Raw genomic sequence first — 25,958 nt, 5'->3', positions numbered from 1 at the left:
TCAGTGCTTAAGAGCACTGGCTGCTCTTTCAGAGGACCCAGGTTCAATTCCCAGCATCAACACCGTGATTCACAACCATATAAAATCCCAGTTCCGGGGACTTCAGTGCTCTTTTCTGGCCTCCAAGGGTACTCCATAGTACGCAGACATGCAAACAGGCAAGGTGCTCCTCGTGGCTTCTATGCCTACATTTCTGTATCATACCATAACAGTTTTATTACAGTCTTACAGAGTAGAATTGTACTGCTCATCAGTAGGAAACACTGAGAACCGACGGCCAGTACTGAGGGCCTAAGTACTCAACTACCTTGTCAATTCGACATGAGAAATGTGAGTAGATAATCCCGAGTGAGCATATGCAGGCGCCTTCCTGTGTCTCTCAGGCTGACTGCCTCAGCCCGGCATGGTGGGATTTCAGGCAGGCGCCGGCACACCTGGCTCCCGTCCATGCTGTAACATCACCTGAGGCTTATTTAAAAAATATTAACATCATGAAAGAATATACTTCAAGAACCCCAAGTCCTCACCTGTCTGACAAATCCTAAGGTACACGTGCCAATCTCTCAGATGCGGACACAGGTACATGAATTAGGCCACTTTTTACTGTCATTTGAAAAATATACACAAGTCTAGCTCCAGTTATCTCGGTGAAATGAAGGTAAACAGTGAAAGGAAATCAGAGATTTGAAACCATTTCAGAAAGGTCGCTTTACAAATGAATATAGCAAAGGAAACGTGCAAAGAGATGAGTCTTTTTCCCCCCACTAGTTTGTCACTTCTTTGGGCATTTGGGCTTTCCTTCAATCAAGTCTCTGTCATAAAACCTCCTCATGTCCATTAACATGCACTTACTCGATTTCCCTTTCCTATGAGAAAAGGGAACTTTAGAAAACCCTCTTCTTCATTCTTACCACTCACTGAACTCAGTCTGGAGGACAAGAAACACGTGTCATGTCTGTCAGATTATAGGCACAATCCCGGGAAAAGCTGAAAAAGGATTTTTGGTCTTTATTCGGGCATAATTAGAGACAGATTCAAATAAGACTCAAAAAGAACCACTCACGAGTTCTGTACTTAAGATGAGCATGGCTAAGGACATCAGGGGTTGTTGCTGCTTCCTATCTGCTTCACATTTTAAAAGTCGAGAAAACTCAATAACCCAAGAGAGAACACAGAACCGAGTGCACAGGACACAGGAGTCCTGGATTTTCAGGACAAAAGAATTCACATGTAAAGAGTTAACAATCTGAGTGTTGAGGTCGGGCGCAGCCGAATGGCACAGGGCAAGTACTAGGTTTTGGTTGAGTCCTTTACATACAAATGATGTTGACAGTAGAGTCAGCAGAGTTTTCTGAGAACAATATGGATCGTCATCTCTTCTGGGAGGTATTGTAAAAAAAAAAAGTAATCATTTTCCAGAGGTACTTCTGTATACAGTACTTATGAATTCATCTTTCTGTATAATTCTGTGGAAACAGGTAACTCATTTTAGAAAAACACCAATACTGTGATTTTGCTAATTGGATGTGTATTCATCACAGACATAAAATTAGCAAAAGGTAAATTAAAATAATTCCAGAAAAATGTACACTTTAAAAAGAATGTTTTAAAATTTATTTTCTCACTTAACGTATAAAAAGGAAGAATTGTCAGTGGGCATATTGTGAGTCAGTGGTGAGGGGATTGTTTGGCAGACCTGAGGGCCTGGGTTTGAGTCTCCCAACACAGAAAGAAAACAAGGAGAGTGAGGAAAGGAGCAGATAACAAGACAAAAGCGGATATACAGACCCTTTCTATAACCAGAAACTTTAATGAAAAATTCAAATGAAAGAATTTTGTATTTTTATGAATTATAGATTTAGGCATCTTATCATTTAATTTGTTTTTAATTTTAAAATGTACACAATATATTTTGATCACGTTTCCCCTCCTCCAGCTCTTCTCAGATCTTCCTTAGTCATTCATCTTTATATTCTTTCTCTTTTTTATTTTAATTAATTAGTTTATTCACATTGTAACCCATCTGTTGCTCCCTTCCCCCTCCCCTCCAAACCTCACCCTCCCTCTCTTTTCTCCACCCATGTCTCTTCCTTCAGTCCACTGATAGGGGACGTTTTCCTCCCCTTCCTTCTGATCCTAGTCTATCAGGTCTTATCAGGAGTGGTTGCATTGTCTTCCTCTGTGGCCTGGTAAGGCTTCTCCCCGCTCAGGGGAAGGTGATCAAAGAGCAGGCCAATCAGTTCATGTCAGACACAGTCCCTGTTCCCATCGCAATGGAACCCACTTGGACACTGAACTGCCATGGGCTACATCTGTGCATTGATACTCCTTGGTTGGAGTATCAATCTCAGAAAAGACCCATGTGCCCAAATTTTTTGGATCTGTTGCTCTCCTTGTGGAGCTCCTGTCCTCTCCAGGTCTTGTATTTCCCACTTGTTTCATAAGATTCCCTGCACTCTGCCCAAAGTTTGGCTACAAGTCTCAGCATCTGCTTTGATACCCTACAGGGTAGAGTCTTTCAGAGGCCCTCTTTTCCTCTCTGGTAAGCTCCTGTCCTGTTCTCTGTTTTCTCCCTCTTCTGATGTCTATCCTCTTTGCATTTCTGAATGAGGATTGAGCATCTTATCCAGGGTCCTCCATCTTGCTTAGCTTCTTTCCATGTACAGATTTTAGTATGTTTATCCTATATTACATGTCTAATACCCACTTATAAGTGAGTATATACCATGTGTGTGCTTCTGGGATACTTCACTCAAGATGATCTTTTCCAGTTTCCACCATTTGCCTGCAAATTTCCTGATTTCCTTGTTTTTATTTGCTGAGTAGTATTCCATTGTGTAAATGTACCACAATTTCTGTATCGATTCCTCAACTGAGGGTCATCTGGGTTGTTTCCAACTTCTGGCTATTACAAATAAAGCTGCTACAAACATGGTTGAACAAATGTATTTGTTGTATGCTTGAGCATCCTTTGGCATCTTATGCCTAGGAGTGGCATAGCTAGATCTTGAGGTAGCACTATTCCTAATTGTCTGAGAAAGCACCAGATTGATTTCCAGAGTGGCTGTACAAGTTTACATTCCCACCAGCAGTGGAGGAGGGTTCCTCTTTCTCCACATCCTCTCCATGTGTTGTCACTTGAGTTTTTGATCTTAGCCATTCTGATGGGTGTAAGGTGAAATCTCAGGGTCATTTTGATTTGCATTTCCCTGATGACTAAGGATGTTGAGCATTTCTTTAAGTGTTTCTCTGCCATTCGATATTCCTCTATTGAGAATTCTCTGTTTAACTCTGTACCCCATTTTTTAGTTGCATTACTTGATTTGTTGCTTTTTAACTTCTTGAGTTCTTTATATATTCTGGATATTATCCCTCTGTCAGATATAGGGTTGGTGAAGATCCTTTCCCAATCTGTAGGCAGTTGTTTTGTTCTGACAACGGTGTCCTTTTCTTTACAAAAGCTTTTCAGTTTCATGAGGTCCCATTTATTGATTGTTGATCTTTGAGTCTGTTGGTGCTCTGTTTAGGAAGTTGTCTCCTGTGCCAATGAGTTCAAGGCTCTTTCCCACTTTTTCTTCTAACAGGTTTAGTGTGTCTGGTTTTATGTTGAGGTCTTTGATCCACTTGGACTTTAGTTTTGTGCAGGGTGATAAGTATGGATCTATTTGCATGTTTTCTACATGTAGACATCCAGTTAGACCAGCACCATTTGTTGACGATGATATCTTTTTCCCATTGTATGGTTTTGGCATCTTTGTCAAAAATCAGGTGTCCATAAGTGTGTAGGCTTATTTCAGGGTCTTCTATTCTATTCATTTCATTCTATTCTATTCATTTGATCCACCATTCTATTTCTACCCCTGCAGTTTTTATTACTGTTGCTCTATAGTACAGCTTGAGATCAGGGATGGAGATACCTCCAGAAGAACTTTTATTGTAGAGCTTTGTTTTAGCAATTCTGGGTTTCTTATTATTCCACATGAAGTTGAGAATTTTTCTTCCAATGTCTGTAAAGAATTGTGTTGGTAATTTGATGGTATTGCATTGAATCTGTAGATTGCTTTTGGTAAGATGGCCATTTTTACTATGTTAATCCTGCCAAGCCATGAGCATGGGAGATCTTTCCATCTTCTGATATCTCCTCCTACTATTTATTTCTTCAGAGACTGGAAATTTTTTCATACAGGTCTTTCACATGCTTTGTTAGAGTCACATCAAGGTACTTTATGTTCTTTGTGGCTATTATGAAGGATGTTGTTTCCCTAATTTCTTTCTTAGCCCTTCTGTCTTTTGTATACAGGAGGGCTACTGATTTTTTTTTTTTTTGAGTTAATTTTATGTCCAGCCACTTTGCTGAAGGTGTTTATCAGCTGTAGGAGTTCTCTGGTAGGTTTTTTGGGGTCACTCATGTATACTATCATATCATCTGCAAATAGTGATACTTTAGCTCCTTCCTTTCCAATTTGTATCCCCTTGATCTCCTTTAATTGTCTTATTGCTCTAGCAAGGACTTGAAGAACTATGTCGAAGAGATATGAAGGGAGTGGGCAGCCTTGCCTTGTCCCTGATTTCAGTGGGATTGATTTAAGCTTCGCTCCATTTAGTTTGATGTTGGCTATGGGCTTGCCAGGCTATTTTTTGCTAGCATATTAATTTTCTTCTCTCCAGTGCTGAGTGTGTGGCTCGGTTGCTGGACTTCCTCCCAAACGTATGGCACTTGGTTTGCTACCCAATGCATGGACACAGCTGACACTGTCACTACTGTGCTGCAAATAATACTTATTTTTCTTACGATACAATTAGCTTTCTAGAAGTACTGTAGTACGGGCTGGAGAGATGGCTCCGTGGTTCAGGGCACCGCCTGCTCTTCCAGAGGTTGGCTTTCCAGCACCCGCACCAGGCAGCCCACACAGCGGACACGTCCAGTTCCAGAGGGCGCCACACCTCTCACCTCCATGGGTAAGAGCACAGAGGTGCACACACACACACTCGCACACACACATAAATAATAACATGAGTATTTTTAAACTATGCAGCTAACCAAGCAGAAAACATTGAAAGGATAAAAATTTACAAATCTCTGCTAGGTAGTTCGAACTGTGAGACAGAAAATTCCTTGATCGCTATGATAAGTGACTATATTAAAACATTTTAAGTTATTTTATGTGTATGAGTGGCTTGCTTGCATGCATGCCTGTACAAGTCAGAAAAGGGCATCTGATCCCTTGGAACTGGAGTTACAGATGGTTGTGAGCCACTATGTGGTGCTGGGAACCAAACCCAGCCCTCTGCAAAAGCAGAAAGTGCTCTTAAATACTGAGCCAGCTCTCCAGGTCTATGATTAGATTTTTTTGTAGTCATCAATATAATAAAAGTTGTATTGGTATCATTTTAAAAAATGACACAAACATGTATTTATCCCACAAATCCTCCCCCAACTTTTACTTTATTGTGGATAGAGTTTAAGATTCACATCACTTTGCATCTTTCCTTACCATTTCTTCAGTCATCCCCTGCTGTCCAAGAGAACCTACTATCCCTTTGTGAGGGTTCAAAGTACAAACCAATTGACCAACTTTCAGTATAAAAGGATAGTAAATAGATTACTAATGGTTTAAGAATAAATGCTAAAACAATCAGTACTCAGAACTATAAGTCTAACTTCTCAAAAAATTTACCTTTGTATCAAAATTATATTCATCCTTTCTTGTTGTGGGTTCAGGGTCACCAAGATCAGGTTTGGTGGAGAATCTTCAAAATAAAAATATAAAATAATAGATGAGTTCTGCTCCTTTAAAACCCTCTCACTTCATCTGGGATTGTGTCCAGCACACTGAACCTGTGTTTATGTAGAAAACTACTACCTCAATACCAAGTTCAACAATTCATTTTACACTATAAATATTTTGTTTCTTTTTCTCAGAGAGAATCCAGCAATGTTTTTGTACTGGTCGTATAAAGAACATATGTAATTTGAATGTTTATCAATGACACTCTCTGGAGCTGGTGTTTGCTACTTTGTGGGTTCTTCTTTTTTCCACCCTTTATCCCCCTTGTTTCACCACCTAACACTAGATAGGAGAGAAACAAGGAGAGAGGAGAATTGGGAAAATCCATCAATATAGTTATTTTCCTGTTTCTTCTTTGACTACGGCTACTAACAAACCAAAACCAACTTCCCTAAATGACCAACAACCACCCCAAACCTTCACCTATTGGGTTTCTAGCATTTAGATAACCTCTGAGAAATTCCCAGAATTCCAAATGTCACACAATCGCAGAAACTACCTGCAGCTGGCAAAGCCGCACCTCTGCTAGAGCACAAACAAAACCATAACCAGCTGCTGTGGACAGTAAGAAGCACTGCCACATCCCCACATCTGGGGTTAAAATGAAAGCCCATTCTTATAGTATTTGTGTGTGTGTGTGTGTGTGTTTAAGAAAACAAAATTCCAGAATGTCACTACAACTCTTCTAATCCTTTTAAAGGCTAAACACATATAAAAACTATTCTCTTTAATAATTGCACAGGTTAAAAAAAGGGGGGAGGACTAGAGAGAAAGCTCAGAGGTTAAGCACTGGCTGTTCTTACAGAGGCCTTGAGTTCAATTCCCAGCAACCACATGGTGGCTCTCATCCATCAACACTGAGATCTGGTGCCCTCTTCTGGTGTGCAGGTGTATTATGTACTGTGTACCTAATAAATAAATCTTTAAAAAAAAATAAAGGTACAGGTTAAAAACAATCCATTTGTAGTTTCCCCACAGGAACCTGAGAATGCTATACTAATAATATTATAATCAAAGAATCGTGAGTGTATTATTTGATAAAAGTCAAATGTAAAAAATAGAGAAGACATATTTAGGAATTTGAGAAATGTTACTGAGTGCAGGAGAATGTATCAAACTTAAAAAATATGTCCCAAATTCCTATGTGATTATGACAGACCCCCAAATATTCTAAAATCAGCAGAACCAAAAGCACATCTGATCCTCTAAAAATTTCCTCCCTTCTCCGTAACTCCATCTTTAGCAACTACCATGGATCTGTCCTTCAATTCCACCCTCATCTTCAGTGGACTTCAACATTCTTCATCTTTGAATCACTGACCTCCAGAACGATAAGTAAATGTTACTGGCTTCAGACGTAAGGAACATGAGGTCAAATTTCATTGCCACTTAGTGTGTTCAGTAAGTCCCTAAAGTCCTGATAGTGTATGGCCTTTCAGTGGGGTCTATGCAAACAAAGAAATGAAGGTAAAACAGTGCAGGAAGACAACAACAACAACAAAAAAAATGTGTTCTCTGATGACACGCACAGATTAGAAAACAAGCTGTGAGGAAGTAACAGAAGCAGTTCAAGGTGGAAGTGAACAGGGAGTCGGGGGGGGAAAAAAAGATAGCAATTCAAATCGCTTCTGGACAGATTTAAATATCGTCAACTGAGCGTTCTCTAAAGGTGGAGAGGGTTTACTTCCAGAAAAACAATTCCTCTGCAGGAGTCGCATGATTTTGTTATCTCTCACACTGATGGCCCCATGGCCACAGGTTGGAGATCGCCCTGACACCGCCACTGGTTACCACAGGCGTCGGTGATGCCTGCAGTTATCAGATCACTGAGACATGATTAGAGCACCACCACGCTCGCTGGGAACATTGGTGCAAGCGCTCGCTGGCTGCTGGGCTTCGTGAGCTGATGTTACTGAAGCAGTTTTGTGGTTCTATCCGTTATGCAGAAGAGTGGGGAAATACTGAGAAAGCGCACAGGCTAGCTACGTGGGTCACTGTCCCGGCAATTAGGTGATTATGAGCCCCTCGGTGAGAGCCACCTCGATGGGGGAAATGGTTTCTGACGGACAGCGTGCATACTTTGTGATGACTGCATGAAAGAGGTGCGCAGCAGCGAGCCAGAGAACACCAACAAATACCGGTTTGCTTTTTCTGTGTTTAAACGAATCTTTAAAATCCTACCTTACTACAGAGTAGGATTCAGTACTTTCAGCTGCTTCTAAAGGTAAAGGAAAAATATATTGTTAATCAGCAATATAAAATAATAGAAAAGAGAGCCAGGTGGTGGTGACACATATCTTTAATCCCAGCACTCAAGAGGCAGAGACAGGCAGATCTGTGAGTTCGAGGCCAGCCTGGTCTACAGAGTGAGTTCCAGGACAGCCAGGGCTTCACAGAGAAATCCTGTTTTGAAAAACATATATATATGAGATAAATATAATATATTAAAACTGTAAAACTGATGATTGATTAACAGTACGAATAAATTTGGAGCCTTACATCAAGAGCATTCTAAGGACAGGCAATCCACTCTTCAAAACCTCAAACTTCCACTAGTTTGTGTATTTCAAATCAAAAGAGGGAGAACATCTTCAAATTTTAATACCTAAGTGTAAACTCCCACGCCCAATGACCATCACTGTAGCTGAACTCAGGCTGACAGAAAATGGCGTTGTTAGCAGAATCGCTATGAAAGGCTGACGGTGTCAAACAAACACAGGGTGTGGGTCTTCCGGGCTGGTGGCACCCAGGCCAGTGCTAAGGGTGTGCGCTCGTTTTATAGTTCTAAGTATTCATCATTTTTTTATGTTAAGTGCATAGGCATTCTGCCCACATGCAAGTCTGTACGCCAATCTGTATTGCAGAAGCCAGAAGAGGGCGTTAGATCCCCTTGAATTTGAATTACAGATGGTTTTGAGCCATCAGGTGGGTGATGGGAATTGAACCCAGGTCCTCTAAAAGAGCAGCCACAGTCATGACTGAGTCACCTCTCCTCTCTGTGAACTTATGTTTTTTTTTTTCTTTTTTATGACACAGCACAACTACTGCAGTGTTTCAGTGGGAACGGCTCAGCTTCAGATAAAAAATCCTGCTGTAAGCAGCGGCAGTGAGTGGCTGTGGTCCTTTGAAGCTTTGCAAAACAATAGACAGGGGACAATGTACTGGCTGGTCTTATGGCAACCTGACACACAAAGTAGAGGTGTCTGAAAGGAGGGAAACTTAATTGGGAAGAACACCTCCAAAATTCATCTGTAAGGAATTTTCTTAATTAGTAGCTGATAGGGGAGAGTGCAGCCCCAGCCCATTGTGGGTGGGGCCACTCCTGGGCTGGTGATCCCCGGTTCTCTAAGAAAGCAGGCTGAGCCATCGATGTGAAGCAAGCCAGTAAACAGCACCCCTCCATGGACTCTGTGTCAGCTCCTGCCTCTAAGATCCTGCTCTGTTTGAGTTCCTGTCCTGACTTCCTTCAATGACAGTATGGAAGTGTAAGCCAAATTAAACCCTTTCCTTCCCAACTTGCTTTTTGGTCATGGTGTTTTTGCAACAATAGAAACCTTAACTGAGACAAAGGAGCAAGGATCTTTTTCAGTCTCCAGATTCCAGAAGAAAAGAGGCATCAATATGCTTGTTCTTGTTAGGAAAAGCCAATGACCTCTCTCCGTTCTAGCTATGTTCTCTATCTTGTGTGTGATGCAAACGGCTCACTTCATCTCCCATAGATATGTCTCTTGGGAAGAACATAACTTGATGATTTATCCACTCCTCATCATACTTTTAGATAAGCTTGAAATGCACCACTGAGGAAAAGAAAGTTGCTATTTGATATGAAAACTATAGAAATAAAATCATTATCTCATTCAAGCTTCAGAATGGGCCAAGAGGGAGCTCTCTGTATATAAAGAAAACTTTCTTTAAATCATCTAAAGCATGATAAATAAGTATTGGAACTCTCTCGAGTACTTCCCAGGACAGACAGTCTACTATGCTCATAGAAGAGTAAAATAAAATAGATGTAGCAGAGTGCATTAGACTTGTATACAGAGTGTGTGTGTGTGTGTGTGCGTGCATGCGTGCGTGCGTGCGTGCGTGCGTGTGTGTGTGTGTGTGTGTGTGTGTGTGTGTGTGTGTGTATGTGTTTTGTATAACCACAAGTATGGTTTTCCTACTGTTGGCAGCTGTGGCAGTTTGAATGAGAATGCTCCATGTGCTCATATGTTTGAATACTTGTTCCCCAGGTGGTGGAACGATTTGGGAATGTGGAACTGTTTGGATGTAATAGAAGAGTAACTAAGACAGAGGTGTGTTAGCTCTAAGGCCTTGCACTAGGAAATAAAACAATTAAAAGGTAATGATTTCCCAAAGAAACTTCACGAGGTTATAAACAGACAGTGCTCATGCTCATTCCTCGTGTTCTTTCATGTCTAACTAAGTGTCTCTTAGTCAGACTTGTCATGGTGAGTGTCAGCTGTCACTCGACACAATCTAGATTCTTCTGAAGAAGTCTCAATTGAGAAATTGCCTACATCAGATTGGCCTGTGACCATGTCTGTGAGAGACTGTCTTGACTTTTTTTTTCAAGTTACACTGTTTCAGAAAGCAAAATATACTTAATGATTAACTCATTAAACAACTCTGATCCCAGATAAATAGGCAATTTAAAAATACAAAATTATTTTACGTGTTCACTTTGTAAATGCCACTTTCATGATTTGACTTACTTAATTCTTGCTTTTTTTTTTTAATCAAAGAAAGGATTATCTAGAATAATTCCTAATCCAGGTCTTACCTAGATTGCTGTCTTGACAAATTTCAAGTCCCTTTTCTTCATATTCTAAAACACCTTGTCTTTTCCACGAATGAGAAAAATGATAAGCATTAACTACTGTTTTAGTAGAGGTATGAAAGCATTTAACAAAGACTTTAAATTATTTAAAGAGTGTTTCATTAAATACAAGAGAAGTTGTCACTATATTTCAAATGTGCAAGCTCTTAAAAAGTTTTTATGGCATTTGCAACTAAACAAACACATAGAGATAAGATTAAAACAAGATTAAAAGTGATTCAGGCAGTAATCAATGTCTCAAGGTCACACACCTAGCAAGAGTGAAATCTAGGAATTAAATGCACTCTTGTGTGAATCTGAAACTTCCCTGTGTTCTTTTTCATCCACTTCTTACCTATGCTCAGTGAAGAATGGTTAATGCAAATACAGACAGTGTACTCCAACTTCCTGTGCTTACTACAGGTAAAATCTAAGACGCTTTAAAAAACATAAAGAGACCCAGATGGATTCTGGTGCTCACAAGCAACCAGAAATGCTCATCAGCTGAGCATTCCTCAGAGCCAGCAGCCTAAAGCACGTCACCCAAACGAGAAAGTGATTGTCAGTTCCCATTGTGTTTAGCAGTGTACTTTCGGAAGATGTGCACATTAGAAGCAGCGATGAAAATGAAAATAAGACATTAAGCTCAATGTTGAGTAGAAAATGCACAAGCCTGTATTTTACAAAATTGGTAAAACCACCATGCAATCCTTTAGCATCATGTGACATAGGACCAGCTTGTGAATAGCGAGTACCATGCACCATTAAAGTAGCATAACAATCCTCTTCAATTCTTCTTTTTGTGCCTGATGAAATGGCTCACTTATAAATTGCCTGTGCTTTGTTTTGGTAATTATATCTCATAAACTAGAAATAAAACTTGTTCCTCTCTATTTAACTCCTCAGGAGGCAGGGCTGTGCAATCACTGCAGAGAGCCAGTGAGGCTGTTACGTAGAGAAAATAGGAAACAAGGGCACCTCTCCAGCTTGGCATCTGTGTGTAACTTGGCTGCTTCGGTTACTGAAAATTCCTTCATCTGTGCTTTATCTTCCTCCAGAGGAGCTAAACGTGACACCACTTTATCCTGCATAAAACAACAACAACAAAAACCCAGTAACTCATGAAATGACACATTTCACATAATTAAAAATCTCCTAATATTTTCTGTGAATGTGCTGGTGTAAGGCAGAGAAGAAATAAACCACGTCTCTCCTCCAGCGGGCCTTCTCAGTGCTATCCCTTTCTGTGAGATGCTGTTCCCCAACTGGGCCATCACACCAGCCACCCTCAAAACTCAATTCATGAAGGAGGGTCCGAGAGAGAGAGAGAGAGAAAACAAAACAAAACAAAACAAAACAAAAACAGGCTGTATCTCAAACACAAGACAGCTTCATAAATCACAAGTGAAAGGAAAGAAAAGCAAAGATCGACAGAGAGATCATTAAGTGAAAAAAAATCCATTCACAACAGCTTGCAAAGCAAAACACCTAAAAACAAACCCAATGAAGGGGGTTAAGACTTCCAAAAGGAAAAGAAGACACGTAAGAAAGGAATTGAAGAAGACAATAGAACACAGAAAGGCCTGCCATGCTTATGATTGGCAGATTTAACATTGTGAAAACTGGTGCGTCACCAGAATCGATCTACAGATTCAACACGACCCACATCAGAATCCCACCGACATTCCCCAGTGCTAGAGGAAACTGCTAAAATTCATGTGGCCCCCCCACTAAACAAACCACCCTTAGGAAGGGAAAGCCTGAAGGTGCTGCAGTGATACCCTCAGTTTCTGTTACAGAGTCATATTTTTAAAAAAACCCAGCACTACACAGGCATAGACAGACACGTGGGACCCAGAGAGATGCCTCATCAGTTAAGAGCACTTGCTGCCCTTGTAGGGGACCAAGTTCGGGGCCCGGCAGTCACATGGCGGCTCACAGCCTCCTACAACTCCAGCTTCCCATAACTGAATGTCCTCCTCTGGCCTCTGGGGGTCAGCTACATGTGCATGGTAACCTTACACGCAGGCAGAGCACCCATACACATACAAATAACTAATTAAAACAGACATGTGAAGCAGGGGGTGCAGGCTGCACATATAAACCCAAGCACTTAAAGCCACTTGCTTTTTGATGAAGTTGTCAAAAACACACCGGAGAAAAGGTAGCTCCTAATTGATGGTACCCAGAGCACGGGGCCTCCACACTTAGAGGCCAGGAACTAAAAACCACACTTCCCATTCAACACAATCATCAGCTCAAAACGGACCAAAGACCTTAGTGAAAGACTGTAAAATGTTGGAGGAAAACACTTCAAAGCCATGCAAGTATTACTATGGTTTTTCCTTCCACAAAGGACTCCAATGCCGAAAATAACAGATGAACAGACATTGGGATTGTTTCTGAACAGTGAAGAAGACAGTTGCCAGAGTGCAGAGACAGCCTACAGAGGGTAAAAAAAAATCTTTGCCAACTATGTATTAGGCATTGACTTAATATCTAGGATCTATAAAGAACAGCAAAGGTAGAACATCACCATATAAGGGAGAAGATAGATGCAGGTGGTATGAAGGGTGAGAGGGAAATGGTGGCTCAAAAAGGGTTACGTGGGGTAGGAAACGGGAGGGCAGAGCAGAGGAGGGAGTGCGGGGCAGAGTGATCAGCACTAAAGGCTCTTGAAGAAACATGGAAACCTCTGTGGAGACTTCTTTAATACACATATAAAGACTTTAAATATTTAGTGTATAATGGAGAAGGTGTCTCTCTCAGACAACACAGACTATCAAATGAAAAGTTCAGGGCCCAAGAATGGACTATCTTTCTTGGAGTTGTTGGCCAGTGGGGTCATCAGCAGCCTTATCCAGCTTTGAGGCCTGTAAGCCATGATAATGAGTGCCCGGCATGATATGCTCACAGGTGTAAGGGTGGCACCAGCCTTACAGGACTAACCAACTCCCTGACGGTCGGATCTAGGGCCCATTTCACAAGAAGGAACCCACGCCTTGCGTTGCTAATGGACCTAAGAACCTGGCGGTGGGGGAAGGGGAGGTACCTGCACGTGTCCAGGGAGGGAAGCAAACTGTGAAAAGGTGAGAATGGAAACCCAGTTCAGACTGACTTCATTAACCTGAAGCGGTCTTGGGGAGTTTGAGACCGGTGGTTCATTGTGGCACATTTAAAGCACAGTACAACTTGAGAGGAAATTTCCAGGCAACAATTATTCCAATTCCAGGTGCACAATAAAACGTAAGGTGTTGACTACATAGAGTTCTTTACAAAGTAGAGAAGCAGGTTCTTTAGCTGAAGGGCCTAGAATCCAGCGTGGTCTCTGACTGAGACAGCAAAGTGATCAGCAGGCTGCAAAGTACCTGTGACATCTCTACCCTATGGATGGGTTCTGTTAACTGGGATCTCGGGAGAAAGACAGTCTGGAATAAACACTCTAGGAGATTTGGGTGTGGTTTCCCTCTATATGAAAAGATGGGTGAGGCCTGCCTCCACAGACAACAAAAGAGGTCACAAGGTCATTAACAATATCTACTCCCAGCTTTCTGGGCAGGAAAACAGTTATTTTATCTCCCTGACTGGGGAGAGGCATACAAAGTGAATAAATTGTAATAAATAAAAATTAAAAATATATTTATAAAAGAAGTATTTTAGTCAGCTAATTATAGCTCTATGAGCCTACCTGAAAGTTTTAACATTTCAAATAGAAAGACAAACAGAAAGAAATAGCCTCTTGATTGTTCACTTAAGGAATTAGTAACCAGAAATCTAGAAAAAAATGTAGATCACGAAGATATAATTAATAAAAATGAGGTGTGCCTAAAGACTTTAAGAGATGTTTTAAAATCTTAATCTACTTTCCTGAGGGGAGATCACTGGGGGTACACCATAAACTGCCTCTTTTATTTCTTACGTTGCCCTTCTTTTAGCCTTGATACAGCTCCGAGAGAAAAATCACCCAGAATTACAAATCCTCATAGATAACAAAATAATAGCATGTGTTTAAAATTTTCACAACCAAATAGAAGACCAGCCTGTTTTACATAGAGCATTCCAGGCCAGCCAGGGCTACATGGTGAGACCCTGTATCAGAATTCTACTTTGTTTTTTAAATATTAAAATTTAAGATCTAACTACTGATATTCTTGATGCTACACTGCTTGTAAAATTACATCACAGGAATCCATTTGCATTTTCATTCACTCATATTTAAAAATATTAAAATGGTGATTTTCCCACAAAACACATTCTAGGTGTTCCAGGTTACAAAGAAATAAGTTTCTGTTTGTCTTTGAAGTTGACTCTCCCTGCACAACACTGGTTGACATGGAGCTTGCTCTGTAGACCAGGCTGGCCTGGAGCTCAGAGATCCGCCTGCCTCTGCCTCCCGAGTGCTGGGATTAGAGTCGTGTGCCACCGCACCAGGTATAAGTAGGAATCTTAACCTTCTGAAACATGAGGTGATAAAGAAGCTTTAGGGGTGCATATAAATAAAGTGTAAAAGGCTTTCATCAAGGTTAAAAAATATTAACTACAAGCCAGGTGTGGTGGCACATACCTTTAATTCCAGCACTCGGGAAGCAGAGGCAGGAGGATCTCTGTGAGTTTGAGGCTGGCCTGGTCCTAGCATATTCTAGGACAGCCAGGGCTGCATAGGATGGTGGTTCTTGATCTTCCTAATGCTGTGACCCTTCAACAGAGTTCCTCATGTTCTGGTGACTCCAACCACAACATGGCTACTTCATAACTGTAATTTTGTTACTGTTATGATTCGTAATGTAAATATCTGATAGGCAGGATATCTGGTATGTGACCCCTGTGAGAGGTCATTCAAACCCAAAGGAGTCATGCCCCACAGGTTGAGAACCACTGACATACAGCGACTTTATCTTAAAAACAAAAACCCAAAATAAAACAAATCAACTATGTAAAGCTGTACAGAGGGGTTTTCTCTGACAAACCTTCCACATAAAAATTATAATAGAGAAGGCACTGTAGAACTGAGGATAAATATGGAGAAAGCTAAACTCTGAACAAGAAAATTAATCTAATAAAGCAGCATTTTACCTTTTCATTCTCTTTTGCTGGAAGGTCTGGAACATTAGAACCAGGTTCCTCAGAAATCCTTCAGAGTGAAACATACAGTAAAACACGAGTTTGGTTCTTTGAAAAATCCTGGAGCATGATCAACTATCAACTAAACATCTTCCTCATCTCATATATATGTTTATATAAAAGTTAACCCTTGTTTAAAGAAACAAAGCTTTCAGTTACCTCCTCTGCCTCCACTTCTCTCATCAAAGAGTGACAGACAGCCAAAATATTCTCAAGGGTTGAGAATGACTGGCCTGTCACATAAGCAAGCTGCATATAAATTGTTTTTTGGGTCTTAACTGCATATTTTCCAAAATCTCTAAAGCCCAGAGCTGGCTCATCTGCAGTCGAAGCTCTGACTGAACTTTCCAAAGCCTGAACATGAATCTATATATAACTGCAGTTGAATGTTACTCAAAAAAGGAATTCCAAGAAAGCTAGCTCAAGATGTAGGAGGAAGCCAATTTCTATGCTGCATATGTGGGCTTGAACTAAATGACACATTTCATTTCCAAATCAATGCAAACTATATTCTGATTTTAAAAGTGCAGAAAACAGTGGGCAAATGTCCCCTCTCTAAGGCTCAAATAAAAAAACCAATTGCTGGTTCATATGATTTTTGCTACACAAAGTGTGTGATGCTAACATGATAATACAAAACAAGGTGAAGAGAGACATGGTCCCATCTTCAATGTCTGTCACTGATTAAACAGTAAGCTATGCAATTAAAAATGGCAATTCTGACTCTCCAGAGCAGAAACAACACATTTAAAAGACCCCATTGCTTGTCTTCAGCCCTAAACAGCATAGAACATTCATAAGACTAAAAATACTGGTTAATTTTTAGCTAATTGACACAAGCTTAGAGTCATCAAAGAGGAGGAAGACTCAACTAAGAAAATGCCTCTATAAGATCAGGCTGTAGGGCAAGCCTGTAGGGCATTTTTTGAAATTAGTGGTTGGTGAAGGAGGGCCTACCCCATCGTGGGTGGTGCTATCTTTGGGTTGGTAGTTCTGGGTCTATGAGAAAGCCAGCTAAGCAAGCCATGAGGAGCAAGCCTGTAAGCAGCACTCCTCCATGGCCTCTGCATCAGCTCCTGCCTTGTTTGAGTTCCTGTCCTGACTTCTTTCAGTGATGAACAGAGATGTGGAAGTGCAAGCCAAATAAACACTTTTCTCCTCAGTTTTCTTTTGGTCATGGTGTTTCATCACAACAATAGTAACCCTAAGGCAGTTATCTTCTATAGCTGTAACTTGAGTGTCTATTACATAGTGTTTCTTTTCTCACAGCTGTCTGAAATGATCTGACTGAGCAAGTGTGTGATACACTGATATCTGTATTCCTAAAATCAGAATATAGTTTGCATTGATTTGGAAAGGAAATGTGCAATTTAATTTGAGCCCACATGTGAAGCATAAAACTTGGCTTCCCCTTACATCTTGAGCTAGCTTTCTTGGAATTCTCTTTTAGGTAATTCTCAATTGCAACTATGTATGGATCCATGTTCAGGGGTTGGAAAGTTTAATCAGAGCTGTGACTGCAGATGAGCCAGCTCCGGGCATCAGAGACATTGGAAAATATGTAGTGAGGCCCAAATAGCAGTTTATATGCAGCTTGATTAAAAGACAGGCCAGAAACAAAGCCATGGCCCGAGAGACAGAAAGAGTCAAAAAGTAAGAGAAAAATCATTGGAAGTGCCTTCCCTGTGTCGTTCCAGGTCTAACCAGGACCCTCTTGCTAGGGTGAGAAGGAAAAAGGGAGAAAAATAATGAGGTACACAGGTTCCCCCCCCCCCCCGCCGATTCATGATGATCATGTACCACTTTCTAAAGGAAGATGGAGGAAGAAAGATGTCCACCAGGCTGTGCAGACCCTGGGTTAGTGTGACATGTTCCTGTGGTGGTTTGAATAAAAATGGCCCCAAAGGTCCATAGGGAGTGGCACTATTAGGAGGTGTGGCCTTGTTGGAGTGAGTGTGGCCTTGTTGGAGGAAGTGTGTCACTAGGGGGTGGGCTTTAAAGGCTCAGATGCTCAAGCCCAAGCTCAACAGCTGCCTGTGGTTCAAGATGTAGAACTCTCAGCTCCTTCTCCAGCACTGTCTGCCTGTATGTCACTATGCTTCCCACCAGGCCAATGATGGACTTGATCTCTGAACTGTAAGCCAGCCCCAACCAAGTGATTTTCTTCCTAAGAGTTGCTGTAGTCATGGTGTCTCGTCAGAGCAGTAAAACCCTAGCCAAGACAGTTTGGTTCGGAACTGCAGTTTCTTCATTTTTTTTCCTCTTCCTTCCTTCTCTCACTCCTTTCTTCTGTTCCCCCTTTCCTGCGTTGTTAGAGGTGGACGGCAGGTGTTTTCTCATGCAAGGTCAACACACTACCCACATCCACATGGCAGCCCTGGAGGACTGACTGTGTAGCTCAGGCCTTAAATTCATGGTTGCCTCCACCTCTAGAGCGCTGGGGTCACAGGCACGTTTCGGCATGCCTGCTGTGCAACTCTGGTTTTCTAGGATGGGAAAGGAACCAAGCAGGTGTGGTTCTGACGTGCTGTCAGAAAGGACAGAACACTCACAAACTAAAGGTGACGTCCAAAGGCTGCTGGGAACACAAAACCTACATGGGATCAAGACTGCAAACTCTTTTCAAAGCAGAAAATCCATCTGAATAATTACTTTTTCTATTGATTTATCTTTGATAATACTACTAGATGTCAGATAATAAATATTCTGATCACCATGTGTTACATTTCTTCTATAAATCTAGGATGTCTGATACACTTGGCCTTCACCCCTTCCGATGGCCTCTAAGCTGGTTTTACTCAGAGAAATGGAAGCCTGTACCTGAGCTCCTGCTCATGCGACTGTACATTTGCCTCCTTTCCTGACAAGACTGCTCCCTGCTGTTTGTCCTCCTCTAGAGGAATTGATTGTGCTTCCATGTCTTCCTGTATTAAAAAAAAAAAAAAAAGTTTAAATTATTTTAAAAAGAAAACACCACATACTTTTCAGCGAAGTCAAAAGTCTTGTTCAAGCCGGCTTTACCCTCCACTCGACTGGGTTGTAGACCGCTGGCTGCCTGGAGAACTTAACGGGTTCAGGCCAGTCGGCAGGGTAGCCAATCCAGAGGTTGGATTCGGTGAGGATGGGTGACTGGACCGCTGGAGGCTGCACAGGAAAGCAGAGTGAGAGAGTCAGCACCCTGACACCCACGTGCCGCCCCCATCACTGCTTGGAGGAGCTACACTGGATCCCAGGAAGTGCGTGCCATGGCTGGCTTGCCTTGAACGTGGTACGCACAGTCACAGTCTCAGAAAGCATTGAGCAGACAGACACCAGAGACACACTGCCGACTTGCAGGTCTGCATCGTCAGACCGGGGACATCCGGCAGAAAGAACGTTTTGCTCACAGAACTCTTTCTCAGCTGGGAGGGAGCACTGACTTCTGATCAGGCCACATCTCCACCCGTGGCATCTGGAGGCAAATGCAGGGAAAGGGGGAAGGAGGCCTCCCCCACTGCGAATAAACGCTGGCTGTAGGTGCAGCGCCACCTTCATTTTGATAGCTTATTTTCATTTTATTCTTTCCTACTTTAATTTTTTTTTTTTTTTTAGAATTTATACATTTGGACTTTTTTCACTTTGTGTTTTAATGATTTATTTACTTTATTTATGTGTATGAATGTTTTGCTTGTATGTACATCTGTGTATGTGGTGCACAAGAGGTCACAAGAGGGCATTGTGCCCCTGGGATTGGACTTATGGATGGCTGTGAGGCACCATGTGGATGCTGGAAACAGAACCTGGATACAGGGCTCTCTAACAGGCCTGGGCATGGCACACCTGTCCCCAGCAGCCTAACCCTTTCCCCTCCCCTCCCCTTTGCGTGTGTAAGCTAGTCCCGAAGGTCTATTCCCTGGTTTGGGCCACTGACTCACTCTCCTGAGACTAAGCACCAAGGTCCAGGGTCAAAATTCACTATTTGGCTACACTGGCTAACCTATCCAATCAGGACTCACCAACTCATCCTAGCACGGACTCCCCTTTTCTCCTTAAAACCCACTCCTGCAGAGACAGCTGCAGCATGCTGCCTTTGTCCAGTCCAGAGGCACCCCCCCCCCAATAAAACACCTGCTTGTCCCTCTGGGGTAATAAGTCTCCTTTGTGCTGAGAACTTGGTGTCTGAGTGTGTCTGTGCCAACTCTGAGGTCTCCTATAAGCACTTTTAACCTGTGAGCCTCTGAGCCATCTCTCCAGCCCCTGGGTTTTAACTTTTATCTCATTTGAAAGGGTTTTTTTTTTTCCTATGTTCTTTCTCTAAGCATAAGATTTTCTTTCTTTCCACACCTCTAACTCACAGAATTTTCCTCCATTCTCATCTCACTCTTAATTTCCCCTTGCCAGTTCCAACCTCATTTCACTACTTAAACATTGACACCTCAGTTTTCAAAACATACCGCGTTTCCCCAACCAGGACCCTAGGGCCACTCTCTCCGGATCTCACAGAGGCCACGTGTGAGGCACACAGGTGTCTTCCTCAGCTGACACCAGGGCCCCTGCCAGACAATAACAGCATTGTGCTTCCTCCCAAACGGATGTGCAAATGAGGACAACTCACCTAGAGGAACCGTCCGTGTAAGACTGACCAACCATAAATGAACAGCTAAGAACAGGAAACTAAACACCAGAGGGACAAATCCACCGCGGCAGACACGCAGATGACCAAGGAGCATGCGGCACAAGCCTGTGACTGCACACATCAACACTGAGAAGGCAGTTTGACCACATGAAAGAAATCCAGAATCCATGAGCTAGCAGTCCACCGTGAAACCCCCACAAGGCCACAGTCTCTCGATGTTAGAAGACATAGGTAGCTGAAAAGCCAGGCAAAGGGAGCAGAGGTTGCTTTAAAGAGGGCCAGCGACTATGCTGAAGACTTGACTATGAAGAGGAAGGAAATCCCCACCTACATGAGAAAGCTGCTCAAGGTTCAGAAATAAAGCAACCCTTAACACGAAGAAAAAGAAAAAAAAAGTATTGCTAAAAAATTCAGCCAGGAAATTTAAATGATAAAAAAAGAAACAAACAGAACTACAGGAAAAGTATCAATCAAGCAAATAAAAAGTAAATAAAATTTCACAGTAGGAAACAGCAGCAGTCAAGAGGAGCAGAACACATCTCAGAGATGCAGGACATACAGAGAAGAGATGTTATGGGATGGAGGGATGGTTCAGATGTTTAGAGCCCCGGCTGCTCCTGCAGAGGACCTGGGTTGCATTCCCAGCACCTACACGGTGGCTCACAGCTCAACTCCAGTTCCAGGGGATCCAACACACTCTCTGGCTTCCCAGGAACCAGGGCATGCATGCGGTGCACAGACATACATGCAAATGATGCAGTCATACATAAAAGGTGATAAATAAACAAATTTTTCTCTAAAAACAAGAGCTCTATGAACATGCCTGGGACTTTACTGCTTTGAGTGTATCCAAAAGAGTGTATCTGGTGAGGAGTGGGTGGAGGAGACCCTGAGATAAAACCTAATCGCACAGAGAAATAGTTCTATGAAAACTACAAAATGTCCAGAATCTCAATAAACAGATACATTTCCAAACGCAAGAGGATGTCTCTCTGCTGTTGCCCTAACCCTAAGACCTACTGCTGGGCATGGTGGCACACACCTTTAATGCCACCATTTGGGAGGCAGAGACGGATCTGTGAGTTTTGAGGCCACTCTGGTTTGATTAGAGTTCCAGGGCAGCCAGAACTAGTACTACATAGTAACTTTGTTTCAAAATAAAGAAGAGAGAGAGAATAAGGAAAGAAAAAAAGAAAAAGAGGTACATACAATTGCATTTAATATAAATCTAAATATTCTCTCTCTCTCTCTCTCTCTCTCTCTGTGTCTGTGTGTGTGTGTGTGTGTGTGTGTGTGTTTTGAGTATGGGAATAAATCTTTAAATCAGAAGATGACCATGACAGGGGTGGGTAAGGAGTTTCTAAGGATGGCTATGGGTAGGAAACGGAAAAAAACAAACAAACAAACAAAAAACAAAAAACAAAAAAACAAAGCAACAACAACAACAACAAAAACCCAAAAAAACCAAAAACCAAAAACAGTACAATAGAATACCTATGAAATCAAAGCAGCCGTTGAACCCAGTGGGGAGTAAGAGGTCCAATTAGTGGGAACAGAGGATCAAAAACCCCCAAATTGTAGTGGTTTGAATGAGAATGTCCCTCATAGTCTTGGGAATCTGAACCCAGCTGGTGGCTGTTTGGGCAGGTTTGGGTGTACAGCCTTGCTGGAGGAAGTGTACCACTGAGCTAGGCTTTGGGAGCTAACAGCCCCCGCCGCTTCCAGTTTGCTCCCAATCTCTGCTTCAGGTTTGTGGTTCAAGCAGGGAGCCCCAGCTTCCTGACACCAAGCCACTTCTTGTGCTCCAGCTCCACCATCACGGACTCAGCTCTCCGGAACTGTAAGCCAGAGTAAACTTGCTTTTCCTTACGTTGCCTTCGGCCATGGTGTTTTATTGCAGCTGAACAGAAAACTAATGCAAAAGTACTTATGATGGTCCTATATGAAAATGCATTGGCTTGTAAGCAAATATTGAGGAATAAGCTAATTCTCACTATAAAAGACCCTGTGATGCACAGAGGAAATACTATATCGCTTGAATGTCCTCTTCCCTTGCTGCCCTTTCCCCATGCTGCCTTCTGACTGTCCACTCTTGGGCTACACCTCTCTCTCCAGACCTCCCTCCACCTGCGATTCTGTCAGTATTTGTCATGGGATTTTGGAGTCCTGCTTATTTTTCCATTTAGAAGAAGGCTTCATGGGGCAAGTGCTCTCTCTTGCTCTTCAGGGTTGTGTAAGACCTGGGGTCTCACAGCTCAGGAGTTTAAGATCACGCCCTTCCCAGAAACTCCCCCAGACCAAGACTCGTTGCAAAAGCAAGAGGTTTAATTTAACCACTACGCAATGAGGTCACTCCTGCTGGTCAGCAAAGAGTGGCAACCGGGAGACAAAGCCTTTAGGTTTTTAAAAGAAAAATTGTGGGAAATTTGAAGTTGCAGTTTTGGCAATTTAGGATTGGATGAGGAAGCTATAAAGTAAGATAATTGGTTAGTCTTAGGTGCTCAAGCTTGGCCAGTCCTGCCAAGTGTGGATGCAGCCGCAATTGAAGGTGGGGGTGGTTAGCTCATCCCTGAAGATTGGGGGCTGCGGACTTTTGGCTGGAGGTCAAAAGCTACTCAGAAGAAGTCTGGATTCGTTGCTAAGAAACACTATCTTGAAGATAAGGGTCTGGTCGTTCTTTTTGCTGAGTGAAGGTCATTGCTTGCTTGCTTGCTTTTTTCATATCTGTCCTCACAGATAGGGTCACATTCCTCTGTTCTCTGGAAAGGTACTAAGAGGCTTTAGCTTAAACTGGACCTAAAACTCAAAACTATAGGCTTTAGAAGACTTACAGGTTACAAAGTTAGCCTAACCCTTTCAGGTGCAAACTTCGGCTCATTAAGATGAAGGTTTTGCCTATTTTACTAAGCTGCATCATCTCCAGCACTGAGGGTCTCAGTTTGCCACTCAGAGCACATCTATGTCTCCTGAAGTGACATGCTCATCTGTCCTGAGAACTGACAGGGAACTCTGCAGGGTCGGTACGTCAGCCCACGTGCAACACGGCACCTCCGCGGCAAACCTTCATATTTCAGTGAGTGGTGTCTTGGTGACACAGTGCACAGAGCCTCCATCCAGATGGGCTCTAGGCTCATCTAGTGCCTAGTGTGGTAGGCACTCACTTGGCTTCTTCTCTCTGTGGTGTCTTCACCTCTGACCCCAACTCACTCCCCATGGCTCACTGAGGGTGTGTGCATGAATGCCTCCTGTGGGAAAGGGTGTGCGTTTGCCTCTTAGTGGCTTCTGCCTCGGAGGCACGGGATCCATAACATATACGATGTCACTTCTCGGTGTAACAAAGAGTTAAACAAATGATTACATGAATTCCTCTCTTTCCAAAAGAGACAGAAGCCAACAGTACCACGGGGACAAAAATCAATGAAGAAAGCCACTTAAAAGTTAGTGAACAAAACAACGTAACTAAGCAAGGGAGACCAGCAGGAAAGGCCAGGTTTGCGTTAGAGGGGAGCAGGCCTGGAGTCCAGGGTCTCCCCGGCTTCAGTTTCTCGGCACAGTTTACTGAATGTGATTGTTCTTACGAGGATGGGAAAACAGACAGCAGGGAAAATGACACAAAGTTAGGAGAGGGCAAGTTCAGTGTCTTCAGTTCCTATGGTGTGACATTTGAAGTACCCAGACGATACACTCGGATACTTGCATTTGGGAGAAGAAATGAAATCCCTTGAAAAGCATATGGGTTTAAGAACGCTGACTGATAAAATATACTAACCTGAAAAAAATTAAGTAACACAAAACTAAATTTTAAAATGAAAATAAGGTAGGAAGAGACAGGGTTTTCAAAGATGCAATTGTATATTACATCATGCCCAGGCATGGAGGACAGGAAATGTGTATTTAAAAGATTTGCAAGTAATTTCCCTCATAGGAATGTACATCTGTGCACATAATGAAAGTCGATGTAAAACAAGAATTGAAAAGTTACAAAACCACAAAAGTGTTTAAAAGAAGGTGTTCTGAGAAGGCTCCTTTTGAAAACAAGCCCTATATGCTTCCATTATGAGGTACGGCTGGTGCTGTCCTCCTGGAGCTCAGGCCGCTCGGGCGCGAGCAGGAAAGAAGGTCACTTGAACCAAATAGGCTTGTTAAAAAAAAAAAAAGTGATGTGAATGAGCGTTTTGCCTACATGTATACAGTATACATATTGCAGGTGTGAGTGATGCCAGGAGAGGACAGAAGAGGACACTGGATCCCCTGGAACTGGAGTTAGAGATGGTGTGATCTGGGGAAAGGCGCTGGAAATGAAGAGCAAGTTCTTTTAACTGCTGAGCCACTCTCCAGCCCTGAGCCACACAGTCTAAGGAAATATGGGCAACCTATTGAAAACCTACATCAAGATAATTTTAAAATATAAACACGACAGTACAATTAACCTTTTTAAGTGCCATTATAATACCATCAAGAAAATCAAAACCTGTTTTTAAAATCAACCTGCTCTTCCTATGCCTAAGCAGATACTGATATTTCCTAACTGGGCCACATGCAAATGTAGTTTAAAATTGGACAGATGACCTAAAATATAGTGTATATTTGCCACTGTTAAAATCACCAGTTAATTCGTTTCCACATACTTTGCAGATCTTGAGTAAATTTGGATCCAGTAGCCATACTAGGGGTGAACAATGTGGGGGGAGTCTCTTCAAGGGGATGAGTTCTCCAACTGTTGGGGGGGTCAGTGACGGGGGAGTGTTCAAGCTTCACCTCACACGCACTTGGCTCTGGATTCAAAGGGCATTTTACAATTTAAAAGGCAAGAGGCAAAAACAAATAACAAAAAAGGTCAATAAAATGTTCCCAGAGTCATACAAAATGCCCTCACTGGAAGACTGAATCAGCAGACATTCCTACTGCAGAGAGGTTTGTAGATTCTGTGGCAACGTGTGTGTCGTTATTATTCTTGAGTAACAGGTACTGACTTCCAGAAAACACCCAAAGCTGAATTTGCTCATTACATGTTTCCCTCTGTGCTTCCATTTCACACTGATATGGATGAAAAAACTATCAGAAGTTGCTCCGGAGAAGGTAGCTTCTACACTGCAAAAGAATGCTGTCTCTCATGACTGATTTCCTCGACTCTGCGACACACATTTAGTTAGTCTTCTCTAGGGCGAGGGTCTTTGCTGAGGTGGAGGACGGACTGTGACAGGGGTGTGGCACTGCGATGGCAGACACCACAATGAAAGCGTGTCGTGCATACAGCTGACCCATGGAGGCTGCCAGCAAGAACTGTTTTCCTTGAGCTTGGGCTGCTTTTGTAAATACTGCAGTGATAAAAGGTTCATTTTATTATTATTATGGAATAAGAAACAGAGTCAAGTGACAGTAACTGTCTACTCCAGGTGAAAACTGGGCCCTTTCTAACAGACAGAAAGACAAGTTGGAAAAAGAAGTACTGTGTTGGCTTTTAATCCAGAGAAATCATTGGTACTCAGGATGACAGACAGTGATGTACAATATGAAAACACACATTTAATGAAAAAGACAGGAGCTGAAATGTTTAAGATCCAGCCATCCAAAACCCCAATCTAAACCCACAGCTGGAGGAGACTGAAGG

At 42.3% G+C, this 25,958-nt stretch overlaps 1 protein-coding gene across 1 annotated transcript in view; it reads right to left on the bottom strand.

Moving 5' to 3' along the window:
- Positions 1 to 25,958, bottom strand: part of LOC110546084 (ankyrin repeat domain-containing protein 36C-like) — a 93,216-nt gene that overhangs the window by 43,973 nt on the left and 23,285 nt on the right. The window contains 7 exon segments of the mRNA XM_060365204.1: positions 5,679 to 5,751; positions 7,971 to 8,007; positions 10,576 to 10,634; positions 11,590 to 11,696; positions 15,685 to 15,742; positions 18,553 to 18,656; positions 18,754 to 18,876. Of these exon segments, the coding sequence (XP_060221187.1) occupies positions 5,679 to 5,751; positions 7,971 to 8,007; positions 10,576 to 10,634; positions 11,590 to 11,696; positions 15,685 to 15,742; positions 18,553 to 18,656; positions 18,754 to 18,876 (561 nt within the window).

This window comes from Meriones unguiculatus, chromosome 12 (genome assembly GCF_030254825.1).
Source record: "Meriones unguiculatus strain TT.TT164.6M chromosome 12, Bangor_MerUng_6.1, whole genome shotgun sequence".
In the NCBI taxonomy this organism is placed as follows: Eukaryota; Metazoa; Chordata; class Mammalia; order Rodentia; family Muridae; genus Meriones; species Meriones unguiculatus.
The sequence above is the reverse complement of the archived record's forward strand: the minus strand, read 5'-3'. Positions and strand labels throughout refer to the sequence as shown.